The sequence below is a fragment of the Cupressus sempervirens genome, chromosome 8, assembly GCF_028749045.1.
Source record: "Cupressus sempervirens isolate cs-2001-9-10 chromosome 8, ASM2874904v1, whole genome shotgun sequence".
Lineage (NCBI taxonomy): Eukaryota > Viridiplantae > Streptophyta > Pinopsida > Cupressales > Cupressaceae > Cupressus > Cupressus sempervirens.
In genome coordinates this window covers 160,158,796-160,179,438 of record NC_143125.1, presented here as the reverse complement: position 1 = coordinate 160,179,438, position 20,643 = coordinate 160,158,796, and the positions used below count along the sequence as shown (strand labels likewise).

General features: G+C 34.7%; 1 protein-coding gene across 7 annotated transcripts in view; it reads right to left on the bottom strand.

Moving 5' to 3' along the window:
- Positions 1-2,292: 2,292 nt before the first annotated feature.
- Positions 2,293-20,643, bottom strand: part of LOC149542052 (S-adenosyl-L-methionine-dependent methyltransferases superfamily protein) — a 48,533-nt gene continuing 30,182 nt past the window's right edge. For 2 of the 7 annotated variants that reach the window (XM_089797093.1, XM_089797092.1), the window contains exon 3: positions 5,404-5,724. In XM_089797093.1, the coding sequence (XP_089653219.1) occupies positions 5,640-5,724 (85 nt within the window). In that variant the 3' untranslated portion in view covers positions 5,404-5,639. Of the gene's footprint in view, positions 4,516-5,403; positions 5,725-11,940; positions 12,510-16,973; positions 17,390-20,643 lie in introns of those variants that run through there. The other 5 variants (XM_089797095.1, XM_089797094.1, XM_089797091.1 and 2 more) reach the window with 3 other exon arrangements.

Genomic DNA, 20,643 nt, shown 5'->3' with positions numbered 1-20,643 from the left:
AGAATGGCATAGTAGAAAGGAGGAATAGACCAATCCTAAATAGAGCTAGGACTATAATTATTGAATGAAATATTTCACAGGCCTATCAGAGAGAGGTGGTTCTAGCAGCATCCACATTTACGAGTGAAAGTAAAAGGTAGAACTAGTAAGATTCCTTCTGAACTTTGGTATGGTAACAAAACCACTATGAAGTATTTTAGGTTTTTTTGGAAATAAATGTTTAATAAAAAGAGACGAAGATTTAGGCACTAAGAGCAAGGCATACATATGCTACAATAAATAATTTATTTAATTTATTATTAAAAAAATTGCATATTACCATTATAATTTTATATTTTTTTAATACAAACTACAACTATGGTTTAAGTGGACAATCAAAAGTTAAGGCTATGTTTTTATTAATTTATTGTTATATTTTTTCAGCAAAGGTTTAAAACTTAAAAAATTGGAAATCAATTTATAAAAAGTAAATTAAAAAATCATTAATTTTGTTTATTGTAACAGAGATAAATAACAAACAAAAACTAAAAGTCAATCAACCACAATTTCAATTTAGAATAATTCAAACCTCTTGATAAAACTATTATAAATTTGTTGTACATATAAGCTCAAATCTATTTTCGTAATAGTTGGCAATCAAATTGGTTGTAAATTTGCAAAACATTTACAAAAAAAAAAAATTCAAACCATTTAAAATAGATATCTTCATTCTGAAACCAAATTGTACAATTAAAATAAATGAATCTATCAAGAAAATAAATGGATCTCTCTATTCATCTACAAATAGAAAAGTATTTTTTTCCAAAATAACTTTTAAAATACCTTGAAAAGAAAAATAAATTTGAAAAATTAAGTTTGCTAGAGCAGAGGATGAACTAGGGTGTATGGTATTCTACATTTGTTGTTTTAATCTCCGTGTACTAAAAAAAAAACTTAGCCTTTGAGTAAACATTAAGGGCAAATTCATTTGCAACAATTTATAAACTCTACCAACACTCATACAATATACTTCCAAGAAATTTTCCCTACGCTAATAATTACTCTTGCATGTATGACAAGCAATGCTCAACCAATATTTTTTATTGAGGAAAAAATTAAATTTTCTCCTACATAATGCATGAATCATTCATTTCACTCAATTAGAACTTACAAATTGTTATTAGTTTTTTCTATCAGTTGTTATGTTAGAAAAAAACAAATAATACTTTCAAAGGCAAGAGTACAATTTATATGCAAACCAAAAGAAAGATCAAATACAAATCAAGAGTAGAAAGCTAGGAATTCAAATTAGTAATAGCCACAATGAACTAATTTATAATAGTAAGTTCTAAAATATCAATATTTTTTGACCGGTTGGGGTTGACAATTTTCTGGCTAAAAACTATCAAATCCAAGATCCAAGCTCCCACATAAGCCTATTGTCTTAATAAACATGTTCTTAGTCAATTGTTATGGGGGATACCTAGGTCTATTTTATGATATTGAATTTGAATTATATCTAAAGATCAAAAATGTGGAACTTGGAGATCAAACCAATTTCACACACGATAATTTCATTGTCACAACTATGCATTCATCTCATTTAGTTGACTAAGGCACCAGTAAATATTCTCTTTGAAACCCTTTACTTAAGCCAAGTTATTTGAATAATGAAAGTCTTAGATGATCAATATAGAGTTGAGTTTGTTTTAGTCAAGGAACTTCCTGCATGCCCCACAAATTTCTCAGTGTCCTCCCATTTGACTAAAAAATGGCAGAATGTGTCAAATGGTTCCATACTGAAAACTCAAAATTTGCCAACTTTTTTTGAAGTCAAATGATTTTTAAGAATAAAGAGTGTACCCTTGCAAGCTTGAAACTCAACCAATTTCTCACCAAATAGTGTAGATAAGGTGGAGTCTATTTTTTTTTACTCATGCCTCTCCTCAATGAAAATATCAAGATTGCAAAATGCACAATGGCACCACAATTTAACATGATCCATGGCAGCACTGTGGCCATGAGTAGGCATCCAAATCAGAAAAATCAATTACAATTGTCTGTCAAAAATTATATATTGCCCCATGTCGTACAAAATCTTCCTCTTAAGATTTAAAGAAGGATTTTCGAATAAAAAAATTGAGTTGAAAGTTGCTCCAAAGTGCCAAGCCAAGTTGATTTTCATATAATTTGTAATATCCCTAACTAGATATTATTTCAAAACCCTTGAATGAATCTTAAAAAAGAATTAAACAAATATATATTGCAATGTATTTCAGATTTTACCAACAAAAACTCCAATAAACAACTAGATAAAGAAATCTCAAATTATTATTGCATTCAACCCCCAACATAAATACATATACTTCATAGAAGTTCTTCAATAAGATAACCAAGAAATCCAATTGTAGATACAGAAACTACAAGAAGATTGGATAATAGAAAAGATGAATCTATAATACACTATGAAACACCTACACGATGTCTCCAACCAACAATGTGTTTCCATCCATTGCTTAAGCTTGAGGATTTCCATCCTCTCACCTACTAAAAGTTGACGCTTTTGCAAATAACTCTCCAAGAGTGAAATTACAGAAGTTGAAGCATCCTAGAAATGAGCTCCTTCTCTTTTAACAAACAAACAGGTGACTCTTCACATTCCCCTTTCTGTGTCTTTATTTCCTTTACAAAATAATACTTTTTCCACTTGGGAAATAAAGTGCAATAATAATAAAGTGACAATTAATAACGTGAACTTATTTTATTAATTAATCAATTAAATCTTTGGGTGTTAAAATCTCTAACCAAATAGACTCGAATATGCATGTGTGATAGCTCGCCGAAAAATATCTCCACACGGTGCTCCTAGTCCGAATCTGCAATGTCAAGAATGTTGAGTTTGTTGACTTACCAAAAATAGTAAGCATCTAGAAACCCCACTTAAGCAACCCTTATTAGCCTGCAATTGAAACCGCCTAGGCCAAAAACTGATCTAATCATATAGGAGACCTAGTTTGCCCATGGGACCAAAGTAAAACGGGCTAATGGTGCAACAAAACTCACTGGCTAGAAAATGAGACATGTCATCATTTTCCTTCGAACCAATGTGAGTGGGCTTGCATTTGCCATCAGATGCATAGTTACTATGAAATTAGCCAACAACTTGAATGATTGGGAATATTGTGCTAGATATAAAAGATGTGGGGCACTATGTAGATAATTTTCAACTTGAGTTTCAAATAGCTCAACAAAGATTCCTAACAAGGGGATGCAGTAACATGAGAATAGGAGACCCAGGGCCTAAATTTGGAGATAGCGGGGGGCACTAGCAGACTAGTGGTGGGAAGTGGCACAGATACACAAATTGAGGTAAAATGATAACACTTCAAAGCAAAATCTGCAATATAAATATCTCTACGAGTGGCCCATCAAAGACAAACCAGTTTTCTGATGTTAAAAACTTAAAAGCAATTTGTATGTAATGGCATATACCATATAGCAAACCAACTTGCAGCATCATTGTCCAAGGTTGCAGAGGTGGTGGTTCTGTGGAAAGAGATTCCCCCTGGTCCCCAAATTAAGGGGAGGGATGCTTCCTCATGTAACGTTGGACTTTAAAGCATTTTGATGGGTGAAATGATGCTAAATGCTAAGTTGCCGGTTCGTGGTTCGGTTCCAAGTATGGGTTCGGGAACCGGTTCGCTGGTTCGACAAAATTTTGAAAAAGGGTTTGGGTTCGTTTGGGTTCGTTAGTACAAAAACATGTAAAAATTATAAAATATATATATTAGGAAAACAAAAAGTGCATTGTACTACAAAACATTTGACCCACCAAAATATAGGTTTATAATAGAAAGTCCTAACAGCTCTTAAAAATCCTCATCACCAAGATACATTAATTTTTGATATGATAATAGCATCCACTGAACCTTTTATCTGTAAATTTATTTGTGCTTCACTTTTATGAAGTATATAAACATAAAATGACATCTCTTGTATGCTCCCTTTGTTTTCTGCTGTCCTAATTCTGCAGGAATCTATTAGTCACGAAGCTCATTGAGAATTTAGGATGTAAGAATATTAGATTGCTATTTTAACTTCCAAACATATGTTTGTAGTTGCCTGTAGGTATCAGTTAATTGTGTAACATTACACATAACTTTTTGCTTAGAAAAGAAATATATATTATTTTGTTGAAATGGGAAGCTTCCTAGTAGCTCACCTAATTCCACACAAGCTTTTTATGTATGTGGGAGCTTGATGATCGTAATGGCCTATATTAGCAAATAGCAAATATAATCTAATCTTTTAGAAATTAACTTGCCATTGCACCCAACCTTGACACAAAATTGTGAACAAGTAATACAAGAGGGTGATCCTTTAGAAAAATAGGAGATACTATGAATCTACCCTTTTGCACCAGCTCTATCATAATAGTGTAAATAAGACTTCACATTTCTATATTTCTCTGCCCTTTCTCGGAGTTCCTGGCTTGTTGCTATGTGTATTTCTTGGATTGACAGTGACAATATCAATCTGCAAAAAAACATTTTAGAGACCTAACTTTTACATAATTACTCAAGTCTTTTCTTTTTCCTTGCAAGACTGGAAGTTTGTAAAATATACGACATGGCTGATGTGTAAAGCTCGTAGTGCATTTTTCACAAATAGTCTCTTAAGAAGGGAATGCATTTTAAGTTTTTAACCTTTAAATCTGGAATTGTAGCAGATAGTTCCAAAGAAGTGCAACCTGTAAATAATTTACTTATAAGCAAGCAGGTTGGATCATGCTAATTTTTGCATTCTTTTATATGTGGTTCTCCTGGGTTCGAACCCTGGTTCAAACCAGATCGAACCAGGGCTCCAAAAACGAACCCAAGGCGAACCAAGTTCGAACCGGACCAGAACCACGAACCGGTTGAACCAGTACGTGGTCCGGAGGGGGGGGGGGGGGGAGGTACCCATGCAACTTAGGCTAAATGTTATGCAGATTATTTACAAGATAACTTCCACAAAGCATCATTAAGTGCAATTTTCATTTATATGAAGACCAGTATTTATAAAATGTATTCTATATTTATTCATAAAAATATTTCAAGAAATAAAGACCATGCCAACTTTCCTCAAACAATTATTATCTCTCATCACAATAAGACACATACATCTCAACAACAAATAAATTAAAATGGAACTTATCAACATTTAGTCAAATTACTCATGAAAATATTTCAAGTAATAAAGACCGTGGCAACTTTCTAATACAGTTCTCCTTAAAATATCTTTATAAAAGACATACATCTCAACAACAAATAAATTTAAAATGGAACTTATAAACATTAAGTCAAAACATATAGTACGGACAAATGTAAAACTGGTCACATAAGTTTTAAATGATACTCTGACAATATTTGCAGCTACTAAACATTGTAAGACAAACTACCATCGCAAATAATTTCATTATCAAAAGGATAATTTTGCAACAGCTTTTCCAGGGAGAAAACTGTTTTAAATCAACAAATAAATAGATTTGACATTCAAAAAACTAAGAATTTCCATCATCACAAAGACCCACAGTAGAAAGCAGCCACAATTTGAGGTTGCAATCACTCCACTTCCATTTATATAAAGTATAAAATGGAGAAGTAACACTCATGTAGGTTTCACGTTTTCTCAATAATTACACACCAGTTCGATTTATCATAAAATTTATCCACAATAACTGCATTGCTGACACCTGAAACCAACCTGCAAAACAGGAAATTGACTTTTAAAGACTTAATTTCTACTGAATTTAAGCTATAAAGGAACAAATGACCCAGGACAATGTGCAGTCAGCTGTGATTGTACACTGAAGACATTCCAAGGATCACAGAAATAGGAGCTGCCTATACATTACAATTAAATGTTGGTAATCTGATCAAATTACAATAAAAATATACTCTCCGTGTACAAGTCCCTTGCCAAAAATGACCATCAACCATAGGGGACATATGGTTAGGAAAAGTCCTCGGGCTTATCTAATGCCAAAAAACCTTTCTTAAAATTTGCCACACATAGATGATAAAAGAAATTCAGGGGAAGCTATTTAAAAGTTTTATCTCATCTTTTGTGAATAGGTGGATCAAAGGTAACAGGCTGTGAGAAAAGAGCACTGAGAACGCAGAGATAATTAGGTTGCACATAGAGGAGGCAAGAAATAAGAGAATTTCAATGAAGACTATGCAGTCTAGTATGTCATTGCCTACCTAAACCATAGATGTTGGAAGTCAAAGGGGAAAGGGTTCTACTTCTACAAAGGGAAAGAAAACTACTACAATGAGGTTGTTTAGTACACAGTGACAAGAGGTGGCTAAATCTTTCCATTGCTAAATTTTTTATGCTCATACCTTACAATTTAATGTGACAAGTTTCCCCTACTTTAAACAAATATTCAAAGTTATAAAAGTTGTCAGTCCCTCATTTGCCCTCTTTGCAGAACATAAGCTAAACACCACCCTTCTTAATGGAGAATATTCTAAAGTGAATGTCTCAATGGAAGAAATGAAGAAAACTTCGATAAAGGATGGCCCCTCCATCATCAAGCATAGGTGGACTAATATCATATGTCAGCCACTCATCAATATTATTGTCACATGTTTAGTTGGCTCTTATTTTCTTATACCTACTGATTGTTTAAAGAAGAAACATACAAATTTCCAATTTTAAACATTAAAAGACACAATTGAAAAGTTTACAGCCTCTAATGCTGTATAAGTGGTGACCGATTCAGCCTCTGCATGTAAGTTAGCTAGCTTGATAGTTGAAGCTAAAGCCATACATTCATTTGCAACCCTCACAATTCACTTGCTTTGTTCAAGACCTTTCTGGAAAATTCTTCAAGCCCAGGAATACTCAATATACCAACTACTTCATTTTCTTCGAGATAATGGTGGTAAATTCAGAGGGGGTAGATGAAGAAAAACAAGTATAGCGATAGGAAAAGTCTAAAAAAAAGATACTTGACTAATTGGTGGTCCATGATGAGATAAGAATTTGTTGATTTTATAAGTTTATTATTAATATTTCTAACTCGGAAATTACTATGAAGCACAAGGATGAGTTCCTGAGGTTTCTTGCACCTGTCCCCACACCAGGGCTGTCCAAGGGATGGCGGATGGCTTGGGGACGTTTCACAGATATAATATAAAAAAATTAAATGCCTAGAAACCTACTGGAAATAGCAAGATGAGCAGGAGGCAGAGCGAAGATGGCCAGCCATCCCCTATTTTCTTGCGGCTATAAAACTTCAAAAAATAGCCCAAAGCTTTTATATACAAAAATATTTTTTTGCTCTTTGTGACCTCCAGGCCCCTCTAGCTCTAGCATGACTACACAAAACTCTCCATTCATAGCATTTGACTTCATTATTTTACTAAAGAAAATTGCAGCCAAGTTAGAAAGACAGCATTTGAAGGTGCTTTTGGAAAACCAGCATTGATCAGCAACAGAAAGGAGTGAGGTAGCAATCAGCAAGATAAGAGAAAGTAACCTATCTCTTTCACTTCTCTTGCTAGTTGCTACCTCTCTCCTCTCCTTTGTTGCTAATCAATGTTGGTTTTTCCAATAGAACCTTCAAACCATGTTGCATTGTCTTTCTAACTTAGCTGCAATTTTTTTTTTCATGTAAAAATGAAGTTAAATGCTATTAATGGAGTGCTCTGTGTTGTAGTGCTATGGTTAGAGGGGTGTAGGGGTCACAAAGAGCAATTAAAAATATGTTTTTTTCATTTCTCGGCACCTTTTAAGTTTCATAATCGTTCATAAATAGAGGGCTGTCGGCCAGCTCTGGGACAATAGTAGGATGGATGTCCTAGACATCCCACCAACTCGAGGTCATTCAGTTATCCCCACCCTATCTCCTGCCTGTCCTGTCGTTTCCAACACAATTTCTAGCATTTATAATTTTTTGGGGATGGCCAGGAAACATCCCCAAGCCATCCCCCATCCTTGAAACGTTCCCAATCCAAGGACAAGGGAATTTAACCCTGGGGACACACTCCCCAGGGTACAGGGTGGGAACAACCGTCGGACAAGTTTGGGACACTAGAAGGATGGATGTCTCAAATATCCCCATCCAACTCAAGGACATTTGGTCATCCCCACCCTGTTTCCTGCCTGTCATGTCGTTTCCAACACATTTTCTAGCAAGGAAACATCCCCAAGCTGCCCCACATACTTGAAACATTCCCAGTCCATGGACAGGGGAATTGAACCCTGGGGACACATCCCAGTGTCATTCCCCTAAATTATGGCATTTAAAACTAAAACAAAAAACATTCCAAAAACAATTCTCCTGACCCCTATCGTCTTTGTCCCAAAAATTTGGAGAAACACAGATACGAATCCATTTTTAAATATTCACATGCATTAGAAGATGGAACTTGATTGGGTAGAGTATTACTAATAGATTTCTGCAATATACTATGCAAAACTTTTTCATCACTGTTACGGATCATACTGCATGATCCATCATTAGGATGAAAGTAGAGAGCAGCACAATGAGAATAGCAGCAGACAAAAAAGACTTAAAAAAAGAGGGTGAGGCTTGTAATTTCTAAAAACTAGGAAAGAAGAGAAAAAAGACTCGAATAAATTTTAAAAATAAAAGAAAAAAGTCAAATAAAATAAACAAAAACAATTAATAAGAAATAAAATCAATGAAGGTTTCAATAAAACTGGGAAATTGTCTATATAAACAAGGAGTGCCAAAGTAATAATACATGCCAAAGTAATAATACAATGAGAATGGAAATAAAGACCCAAAATTAGAGATGAAATATAAACTAAATGATAAGATAAAGGAAATGCTTATAGAAATAAAATGTATATACTTAATTATTATAATTGAATATCAAGGGAAAAAAATATTTTAATTGATCACTATATTTATGAACAAATAATTAATATATTAATTACTATTAATCATTTAATAGTAATTTAATGGTTAAGTAAAACTAAGACATAAGATAAGAACGAAAAAATATATATTAAAAGAGCATTACAAATATGACTATATGAATATTAACCTGTCTGCAATTAAATAAAGATAACTATAGGCAAAACTGTGAACAATTTTATAACACATAAATGACCATTTTGTTTTATCAAAGTTTCTCATAGCCATCCTAAAAGTTAAACTTACTCATCGAAATCACAGTTGAGTTTCTCGTTTCAGTTAACTGGATGCAATTTTTTGTGTCAGCGGTCAACAACAACTGACCATGAAGCCTCTCCTTTATTGACCTATAGGTTGCATACGGTAAAAGAGCACACAACTCAGGCAACTAGCTTTTCCCATTAAGTATATAAGCAGCCTTCTTTGGTTGCCTAGGAAAAGAATCAATCGGGAGGGTTATTAGAGATGCATATGTAAACAATAATGGGACCAAGCATTTCATTCCAAGGCAAAATCAACTACGGAGATTAGCTCTCAATCATTAATAAAAGAAATGGACTGATTCCTTCCAATCAGTCACAGACTAAACAACTGTTTATGTTGCTATCATAAACACAAAATGTGCATATACATCATCACAACATATTCCTGCATTTTTCTAAACATATATATCTAGCATTTTAACCGAGTATAATTGTGTGGATGTTGAATCATCATACTAGGATTACTCCTCATAGAAAACATTTGAATCGACTACAAACAAACACCCTGAATTATGAATCATCACATAAAGTAAATAACCTGACCATCATAAACGGGCTTCAATGATCTTATGATGGGAAATGGGTTGAAGCATTCTTCCACCATAAATGGCCAACTTAGGCTCATTGTCATGTTCCAACATTAGACAGATAGTTCATAGAGTCTTCATTTGGAAGGGCAAGATCCATTAGCAAAAGCCAGATGGGATAAACATTACAAAGCTCACACAACCTTCATTTCAACAGGCAAGATTCGCAGTAGAAGTGAAATGGGATAAACTTTTTCGGAGTGGTCAACATTACAACTTTTACTTGGACAAGTAAGATCCATTAGTAGAAGTAAAATGGGTATAAACATTAAGAGTTGTCAACATTACAAATCCTGTTTTGCTATTAGGTCACTCCTTTTTAACTGTTGGCAGCTATGTTCCCCCAAGTTTCCAGGACGGGGACGGCAGGGGACAGCGGGACGGGTTTCCGGGACGGCATTTGTTTTGCCGATTTTGGGGACGGCAGGGGACGGCAAAAGTGACATTTTTTTTAGTTTTTTTAATTTTTTGTGTGTTAAAAAATTGGGGACGGATGCAAGTCCCCAATGAAGTTTCCGGGACGGGGACGTCCCCATCCCCGAAACGCTGGTTTTTTGGGGGGGGACGCGTCCCCGGGGAACATAGGTTGGCAGCCACAAACTATGTTCCACAAACCATAAAATGGCAAGAATCCCCATCTACGAGCTGGAATTTAGCATTTGCCAAGGTTCACAGGCGACCTAATTTCATATTAAAAACTGCCACTTTATTACACGGAAGGAAAAAAAAGAATTTTTCTGCAGGTTACATTCTGACAAGAGTACAGCATTGCAGAAGAATTATAGATGGGAACTACTCTACCTGGGAAACTGGAACATTAATAGTAGCTAAATGTTTCCTCAGACCTAACCAAGGTCACCACAAGCCAAACAAACACTAACCAGAAAGAATATGCATATTAAGAAGAGGAATAATGCAACACCATTGGCATTCTCAGAGTTGCATGTGCTTTCTGGATGTAGATATCATCATAATATGCCCAATGGTTTGTTCATAACTGTGTACATTACATTTGGTTGACTAAAGCAATTAAAAATACAGCACCCCTTAACACCCTTTTACCTTATGTTAGGTGTCATTGATGTCAAAGATTATCTTTTTAACAATACTGAATCAATCTATCATATTTTACTGCTAACAGTCGAATTAAATTAATTGAACAATTGATGTTACTACTGCTGTAATCAGACTTATATTGATTTACTTTGAAATGGGAACTAACATTTGCAGTTAATAAAATACCTGCTCTGAAAACAAAGAACAAAATTGTGACTAAGCAAATGTCTGTAGAAAACACTATATTGAGTTCTATATTCAAATAACAATTACCAGGAAGACATGGTCTGTGTCTATGGAAGATCCAGATGTCTTCACACAGCATAGTGGTGAGTTTAAAAGGTTTGCATGAAGACCGCAGCAGACATCTACGTCATGATTCACACGATATTTGAGCAGCTTTGAAAACACATGGCAAGGTTTATATATATATAGCAGACATCGTCATGATTTGCAAGATATTTGAGCGTCTTTGAAAACACACAGCAAGGTCTATATATATATATAGACACACACACACAGTTGACCATTTTGTCAGGTAGCAACAGAATGGTATTAGGTGTTTGTCTTATATGAAAAGTTAAAAACGACAACATTCTTTAAAGATTCAATTTTTTTTTCAAGTATTGGGTGCTGCTTGTGGTAGCCAGCGCATGAAAATAAAAGGTATTCATATTCACTATTATTGAGTGATATGATAAAGTATTGTTTGAAATGCACATAGTATGAATTTGTTTGATGAACGATGGCGGGATTAAAAGAAATAATTTGTCTTATCAGGAGGAAATAAGTGCAAAACAAATTATTATCAAGATGGTGGAAGTTGTCCTGAAGGTGTCGATTCATTGTTTTCTAAACATATGTTAAGTGTGCTCTAACAAGAGTAAGTGTTGGAGGTGACGATTCATCATTTTCTACACATGTTTATCGAGCCTTAACATATGACAGTTATAACAGGTTGTGTTTCACATATTATATGTCGGTATTGCTCAGAAGAAACTCAATTACATTTCTAACTTCACAGTTGCTGCTGCAATAATACTCTAGAAAACATTATTATCTGCCTTCACAGAGAAGAAAGATATATAACCTCTTGAAGATAAGAGAAAAACTCTCAACATAGAATAAAACTCGATTTATTCCTCAAAAATTTAAGTTTCCTTTTTAAGATAAAAACTGTTCTTTTTTCTATAATAGAAAAAGATTGTTTTCACAATCTTGTGTTATCCGCTTTTCTCCATTGTTGTCATTATCTAACAATCTCCAGCTCCACAAAAATTCACCTAATACTTGCCCAAGCCCATGCATCACCCCTTTTGTAACCAAGAGAGGCCACAGTCCACTTTAGCTTCCCTATCAGCACCGCTTTAGTAAACATATCTGCACAATGTTTAGGTGTATGGACTTTTTCCAGAGATACTCCACCTTCCTCAATAACCTATCTTACAAAATAGTACTTGACCTCAATATGCTTAGTTTTACTGTGATAAGCTGAATTTTTAGCCAAATGGATAGCATTTTGACTATTGCAGAATCTAATCACATTATCCTACACTTTTCCAAACTCATCCAAAAAAACCTTCAACCAAATTGCCTCTTTACATGCATGTGAGATGGCCTTATATTCTACCTTAGTTGTAGATTGAGCAACTGTCGCTTGGAGTTTTGACATCCAATTGATTGCTTCACCTGCAAGAGTAAAGACATAACCTAATGAAGATCTCTTTTTGTCCAAATCACCTACAAAATCAGAATCAACATAGCCACACACTGAATCACTACAACTATTATAGGTGATACAATAATTACATGTGCCTCTAAGATACCGAAGCACCCATTTCACTGCTGCCCAATGCTCTTTTTCTGGATTTGCCATGTATCTACTAACAACACCCACTGCATGTGAAATATCTGGTCTTGTACATACCATCGCATACATTAAACTTCCTACTACATTTCAATACAGTACATGAGATATATAATCCTTTTCTTCCTTAGTACTAGGACATAAACTTGAAGAAAGCTTAAAATGGGAAGCCAAAGGGATATTAATAGGTTTCACATTTTGCATACCGAATTTGATGAGAATCTTCTCTATATATTGTTGGAAATATTCAGGATAGGATAGGTTACTGAGAAGGGAGGGGTGAATCAGTAACTTATAAAACTTCTAAGCAATTCAGCATTTTACCATTCATTATTCATTCATCTAATCTACTGCATAAATGAAAGATTGAGAATTCATTGCACATATACACAAAGATTTGGTGACCCAAAAACCTTCCAAATAGAAAGTAAAACTGGGGTGGGGATGGTGCCCACAAAATTTCAATACTGCAGTATAAAGTTGGCCTGTTAAGGCTTACAATGATCACTTCTGGTGATCTACTCTGTTAGGAGCAAGTAGGACTGCTAGATCCACCCTGTTAGAGGATTTACAAACATACAGTGAAGTATGCACTCTGTTAGGAGATTTACAAAAAGACTGTTAAGTCTACCCTGTTAAAGGATTTATATACTAATTCACCTGTTAGGATGAAGCAGTGGATCTGCTTACAACTGTTTGCTAATAAGATCCTTTTTGTATTGATCACCTAATGTGATAGATATAACTTTTCTGCTCCTATGTTGACCTTGCTGTATTCTTTTTACTCTGCTGCTGATTCGCTTTCACTTATCTCAAAATTAGCAATACCTTCTTCACATGCGAACATCACTCTCTTCATTTTCATACACACACACCATACTGCAAATGATACCATACATTACATATATACCATTCCAATATTTACAATTTCAAGGTCGGCCAAAACACAAGTGAACAAAACATTACTGAGTCGGCCCAATAGTAAATAACTTGAGTTCACTGAACTGACTCGGTGACCTTCTAATACTCGACATCCACTACATTACTCGGCATCATCATGCACTCGGTAGGAGTAGAGGCTCGGTTCATACTAGCCACACAACATTGCTTGGAACTTGGTAACCATTGGTGACTCGGTAGATATAGTGTCACTCGGTAGAAACTAACTTCTTCGTTTACCTTGCTGTGCTCGGTGAACACTGAGTCCTTTGTTTACCTTTTTTCACTCGGTAAACACTGAGTCCTTTTTACCTTTTTCACTCGGTAAACAATGAGTCCTTTGTTTACCTTTTTCACTCGGTAAACACTATTGAACTTCTCATTCACTCAGTATCCTTTGGAATGCTCGATGAGAACTGTTTACCTGCTGAACTTATAAGGTAACCACTGAATGCTCGATATACACTGTAGACTAAGTGATGAGCTAAATAAGCATTCAGAATTGAATAAGTGTTTGCACTAATGACAAATATATCATAATTCCAACATATATTTCTTCTGTGATAACCAAAGCTTACCATGTTCCTTGTCTCTATGTATCTCTACACCCAAAAAAAATTTTGCTACCCCTACATCCTTCATAACAAATGTTCTAGCCAACTGAGCCTTCAACTTATTAATTTCAGCCATGCTCTTACTTGCTACAAGCATATCATCAACATATAATACCAAGATAATGAATACGCCATTTTCTAAACTTTTAAAGTAATCACAATGGTCATACTCACTTCTTACAAAGTTTTGGCGCACCATGAAGGAATCAAACTTCTTGTACCATTGCCAGGGCGACTGCTCCAAGCCATACAATGATTTCTTGAGTTTGCAAACAAATTTTCTATTGTGATCTTGAACAAGCCCTTCTGGTTGTTCCACATATATATATATATATATATATATATATATATATATATATATATATATATATATATATATATATATATATATATATATATATATATATATATATATATATATATATATATCCTCATCTAAATCTCCATGTTGTTTTAACATCTAGTTGCTCTAACTCAAGATTAAGTAATGCAACTAATGCTAATACATCTAAATAGAAACAAGCTTAACAACTGGTGAGAAAACCTCATGAAAATCAATACCTTATTTTTGGGAATATCCTTTTGCTACCAGCCTTGCCTTGTACCTTTCAATTTTATCATCAACACCCTTCTTCAATTTGTAGAACCACTTGCAGCCAACAACCTTTCTACCCTTTGGAAGTTCTACCAAGTCTCGTGTCTCATTCTTCGTTAAGGAATCCATTTCTTCGTCCATTGCTAATTTCCACTGAGCATTACTCATTGCTTCCTAAAAACAACTTAGTTCCCCATTGTTAGAAATCAAAGCAATAGATGACACAAAATCATCATACCTTTTAGGAGGATTCTTGACTCGTGTAGATCTCCTAGATGGTTGTATTTCCACAGTTTCTGTGTATTTTCTAAATCTGCACTTTCTTCTTTAGAGAGATCTTCTTGCTCTTTTTCTTCTGTAGAATGATGAGTTTCCAACTGAAATTATTGATATTGTGGTACTTGTTCCTATTCCAAATTGTTTTCCACAAAATTTGATTTTGTTAGAGAGGATTCATCAAATACTACATCTCTGCTAATGATGATTTCGTGAGTAGTAGGACCCCATTTTATCTATATCCCTTAACTCTATCACCATAGCCAACAAAGGAGTATTTCTTGGATTTGGGGTCTAACTTAGAATGTTGATTTTTAGAAACAAGAGCATAAGCATCACAACCAAATATTTTCACATTTGAAAAATCACGTGGATGACCTGTCCACACCTCTCCAGGAATCTTGCAATCTATTGCAATTGATGGTGACCAATTTACCAGATAGTGTGATATATTAAATGCTTATTCCCACAACTCTTGCTGCAATTTGGCATTACTTAGCATACTTCTTGCTCTCTCTGGAAGAGTCCTATTCATGCATTCAGCAACACCATTTTGCTGAGGAGTGTAAATCGTTGTTTTATGTCTTAGGATCCCAACTTCCTTGCAATAACTCTCAAACTCTAAAGACGTGAGCTCACCTCCATTATCTATTCTCAAATATTTGATTGGTCTACCTATAGTTGTACTATTTTCAACAAAAACTCTAAATTGTTTGAATACACCAAACACATCAACTTTACTTTTAATAAAAAAGAGCCATACTTTTCTTGAGTACTCATCTATAAATGTCACAAAATATGGCACTCCTCCAAAAGAAACTACAGGGAATGGACACCAAACATCTGAATGTATATAGTCTAGAATACCTTTGCTTGTATAACTGATAGATTTAAACTTCTATCTACATTGCTTTCCAACGACACAATGCTTGCAAAAATTCAAATTCAAAGATTTTAAGTTTGGAAGCAACTTACGATTTACCAGTACCTTTAGCCCTTTCTCACTCATATGACCGAATCGTTGATGCCATAAACAAGTAAATTCATCACTTTCCTTAGATTCCTTTGTTGCATGACTTACATGTGTACTTCCAACCTATAAAGGTTTCCGACTTTTGTAGCCTTCATCACCACTAATATCCCCTTGGACACTTTAAGAGCTTCACCTTGACAAGAGAATTTATAACCACCAGAATCCAAGACACCCAAGGAAATCAAATTCTTTTTGAGTTCTGGTACATGTATTACCCATGTAAATGTCTTTACAACACCATCAAACATCTTGATTCTAATACTCCCAATACCAACAATCTTACAAGAAGTATTATTTCCCATAAAAATAGCACCTCCATCAATAGGCTAGTAAGAAGAAAACCAACTCTATATGGACACACGTAATTAGAAGCATCAGAATCTAAAATCCATTCATATTGATGTCATAAGATATTACAAACAGATAACACTTCACCTACCTTACCTGAATTTGCCTCAATTCGACTCGCTTCCTTTTTGGATTCATCATTCTTTCTTTCTTTTCCAACAATCTTTCTTGAGATGCCCTGCTTTATTGCAATACCATCATTTTCCCTTACTCTTTTTGCCTCTTGACTTGGCTCTGGATTTATCTCTTGAACCTTCCCCTTTTTCTGTGGAACGACCTCTAGCCACCATTGCTTCTAGTGTGGAGGTTTCTATATTAGACTTCCTTCGCACCTCTTCAGACAACAAAGCTCCCACAACAGAATCATATTCAAGGGAATCAGTTGTACTAGAACTAATAGAAGTAACTAAGTGATTCTAGGATTCGGGCAAAGAACATAATAGTGTAACTATTTTGTCTTCATCGTCAATTTTTACATCTATACTACCCAACTGACAAATTAGATATTGAAAACATATAAATGATCTACAATTTTTACAAGTTCCTTCATTTGCAAGCTATACAATTGCCTCTTAAGTAGATACGGTTTGTCAAGGATTTTGTCATATAAAGACTCTCCATTCTATGTCATTAACCTGCAGTTGTATCTTCTTCAACAATACTAAAGAGAACCTTATTTGCCAAACACAACCGGATTGTGCTTAGGGCTCTCGTATCCAAATCTTTCCAATCATCGTCTGTCATATTTATTGGTTTCTTTGACTTTCCAGCCAATGCTTTATGCAATCCCTGTTGCACTAACAAATCACGTGTCTTGAGCTTCCATAGCTCAAAGTTATTTTTGTCATTAAATTTCTCCACCTCGAATCTTGCATTCGAAACCTTTGCCATTTGATGCTGCAAAAAATTCAACACAAAATCGTAACACAGCTACTGTATAAAGAAATTGCTCACATATCACTTGTTATGAAAGTGGAAGCATTAACCAGAAACAATAAAATTACAGCACAAATTAGATGCAAAGAAATAATAAGAGAAATAATGAACAATAACAACACAACCAACAATACACTGATATACGTGGTAAAACCCTTGAAAATATGTCAAGGAAACATCCACGGGGCAAGTATTGGTAATCTTATTGCTCAAAAGAAACTCAATTACATCGCTGCAATAATACTTTAGATAACATTATTATCTGCCTTCACAGAGAAGAAAGATATATAACCTCCTGAAGATAAGAGAAAAACTCTCAACATAGAATAAAACTCGATTTATTCCTCAAAAACTTAAAGTTTCCTTTTTAAAATAAAAACTGTTCTTTTTTCTAAAATAGAGAAAGATTGTTTTCACAATCTTGTTTTTTCCGCTTTTCTCCATTGTTGTCATTATCAAACAATGTGGAGAATCTGTGGCTATTGAAGCGGCACAGCACAGAACTATATTTGTTTTCAAAGGAGTGAACATCGAATCTTCTCAGAGAACTGGTATTATAATTCTAAAACTAATTTTTAGGTGTTAGACTTGTGATATTTTGAATTACTTTTACCATTGTGATAAAACTGAGATGCAGAGTATCATATAATGGTGTTACCTATCGTCTGAAGAGTTGAAAATATTAAACTGTAATCTATACAGAGTCATCTTGCACAGATCAGCAATTAATTCTGCAATCTGATAATGGACCAAATTATGTCAGGTTGTAATTGCTAAATTTTCTCAGAATTGTTAGGTTGCATGCCAGTTCAATCAATTTGGAATTTATCAGATATACAGTTTTACACATCTAATTCTTCTGTAATGTCTACCATTTTGAGTACTGTATCTGAAAGTTCTTAATACTGACAGAGAATTGATAATAGTTGCAACGTCACATGACATTGGCAAATTGTAAAGTTGTAAAGACAGTATAAGGTTGGGGCTTTAAATTTTGTACTCAACAAAAAGAGTTCTTACGCTTAGGTTAGGAGTTTGGAGACTCCATTGTGTTGCAGTCCATAAATGGTGTAATTGGTAGGACTTGTGAGACTGGATTAGGACAGCAATCTTCAGTTGGCAGTTTTCCCGCATTGGGTTTCCACATTATATCTTGTGAATTATTTTTGTGCATTGTCTTAATTTACTTCTGTTGCCGGTGTATATATTAGGATAAAATGCTCAGGAAATCAGACTAGTCATCAAAAGTATATCGGAAAGTTAAATTGGCTTAAAGTTTTTGTACACTACTAATTCACCCCCTTCCCCCCTTAGTTGTGTAATTGTGTTCTACACCTTGTTCATCAATATATTTTATCATATAAAATCCATGCATCTCCTGAAGATCAACGTGGGGTTTAGTTCACTCTATTTGTGCATCAAAGAGGAGCATGCCTATAATGTAACTTTTAGTACATAGTCCCAACAACACAAGTCCTGGCTATCCCAGTTGACTAACTAATGCTGCAAAATGTGTTAGTGATTTGAAACTAAAAACTTGAAGTCAAAGTTCAGATTTATTTTTTAAACCCACCAAATAATCTTTGAGGAAAGAAAAACTTCAGAGTAGTTGTGTCATGTTAGAAATGTAAATTAATTATCTGTCACCTCATATGGGTCGGCACAGACCATGTTATGTTCATTGGCATATTTTCCACATGCAGCTGCCAAGCACCATCCAACAGACCAACCAGTCAATCACCGTCTATTTTAACTGCTGTCATAAATATTGCAGCCAATTCTATGCTGCAGTATAGTTAGCATTTAATATGTATTTCCTTTAAATATAATGGACTGGGCCTGTGATCAGCAAAGCCTGTATTTGATTTTCTCCATGGGTTTCTCTCCAGTGTTTTCTTAAATATTCTATTTATAGTCTTGTGATGTTTATTTTTGTGATGAGTTTTCTTTGTGGGTTGTTTAGTTGGCCAAGTTAGGATGTGCACCAAAGGCATTTTTTATATTTCTCTTATGATTATTTGACTTGATGTCATGATGTACTTTATGATTTGAATTGAGACTTATGTTTTATGAGTTTTATGCTATTGAGCATTTATGAGATCTTAGGTTTTGAGAACCAATGTTATTTTTGGGTTGCCTATTAAGCAACCAAATTTGATCAGTAATACTTTTGTGGTATGGGACACAATTGTGGTTTGTGAGTTTTGAGAAGGTAGTCTAAGTGCATGTATATGGGAGTAGCTTGCAATGGGAGCCGGGGCCCAAAGTGGCTGCCAGGAAAACTCATTGTAAGTTGTGTAATAAGTGATGACATAGTAATTTAAAATATTTAGAAACACATTAAAAAGATAAGTTAGAGATATTGACTCGCCCATGCCTTGAGCACTTGTATAGGCTAAGGATGGGAATGGGATGATACCTATTGAGAGGTATGACTGGTTCGTCTTGTCTTCATGAGAGGATATTCTAGTTTTGCATGTGTCACGTTGAGAGTTCAAGGTCCAGAGTGACCAGTCTAGGGTAACTCAACGCTTGAGGGTCCAAGCTCTAGTGAGAGACTAGTCCAAGGTAACTCAAGTAGTTTGACCATGTGATGACACTCTCTAGTATGTAGCCCGAGTCTCCTTCATGAATTTTTTATATTTGCCTCTAATGGTGTACTTGTTGGATATTACGTTTGACGGTGTATTTATTGTGAGTTGTTACTCATTGATTGGATGTCATTTATTGTTGATAGTTGACTTTTACTGATGACTGTCTATTATTTGTTAGGGTGTACTTATTGTTGGTGATTTACTTTCATAGATGACAGTTGGTGATCTATCGGTTATTGTGCTTTTTCTATTTGACACTTGGTTTGGGAATGGAAATTCTTCCAGTGTTATATCTCTTTATTTTAAGACTTGATTTTTACTTAGTGTTTGATGTTGACCTTGGTATGTGGTGTATGATTGGTTGAGTCATGTTTGACTTTGGTTATCTTTCTTTATCAATAGTTTCTGTTACCCTTGAGGTAGAGTTGGCTATGAGGATTCCTTACCTAGGATTGTTTTATGATTTGATTATCTATGTGTGGATCGTACATTATCTCTCATGCACGGTGCGAGTGGGATCCTCATTAGGTGACCACAAGGTCAAGAGGTAGTGTCTTCTTACCATTTGGGTCCCCCTCAGATTTGTAGATGTTGGGTGCTCGTTGGTGCAATGTGTTGTGA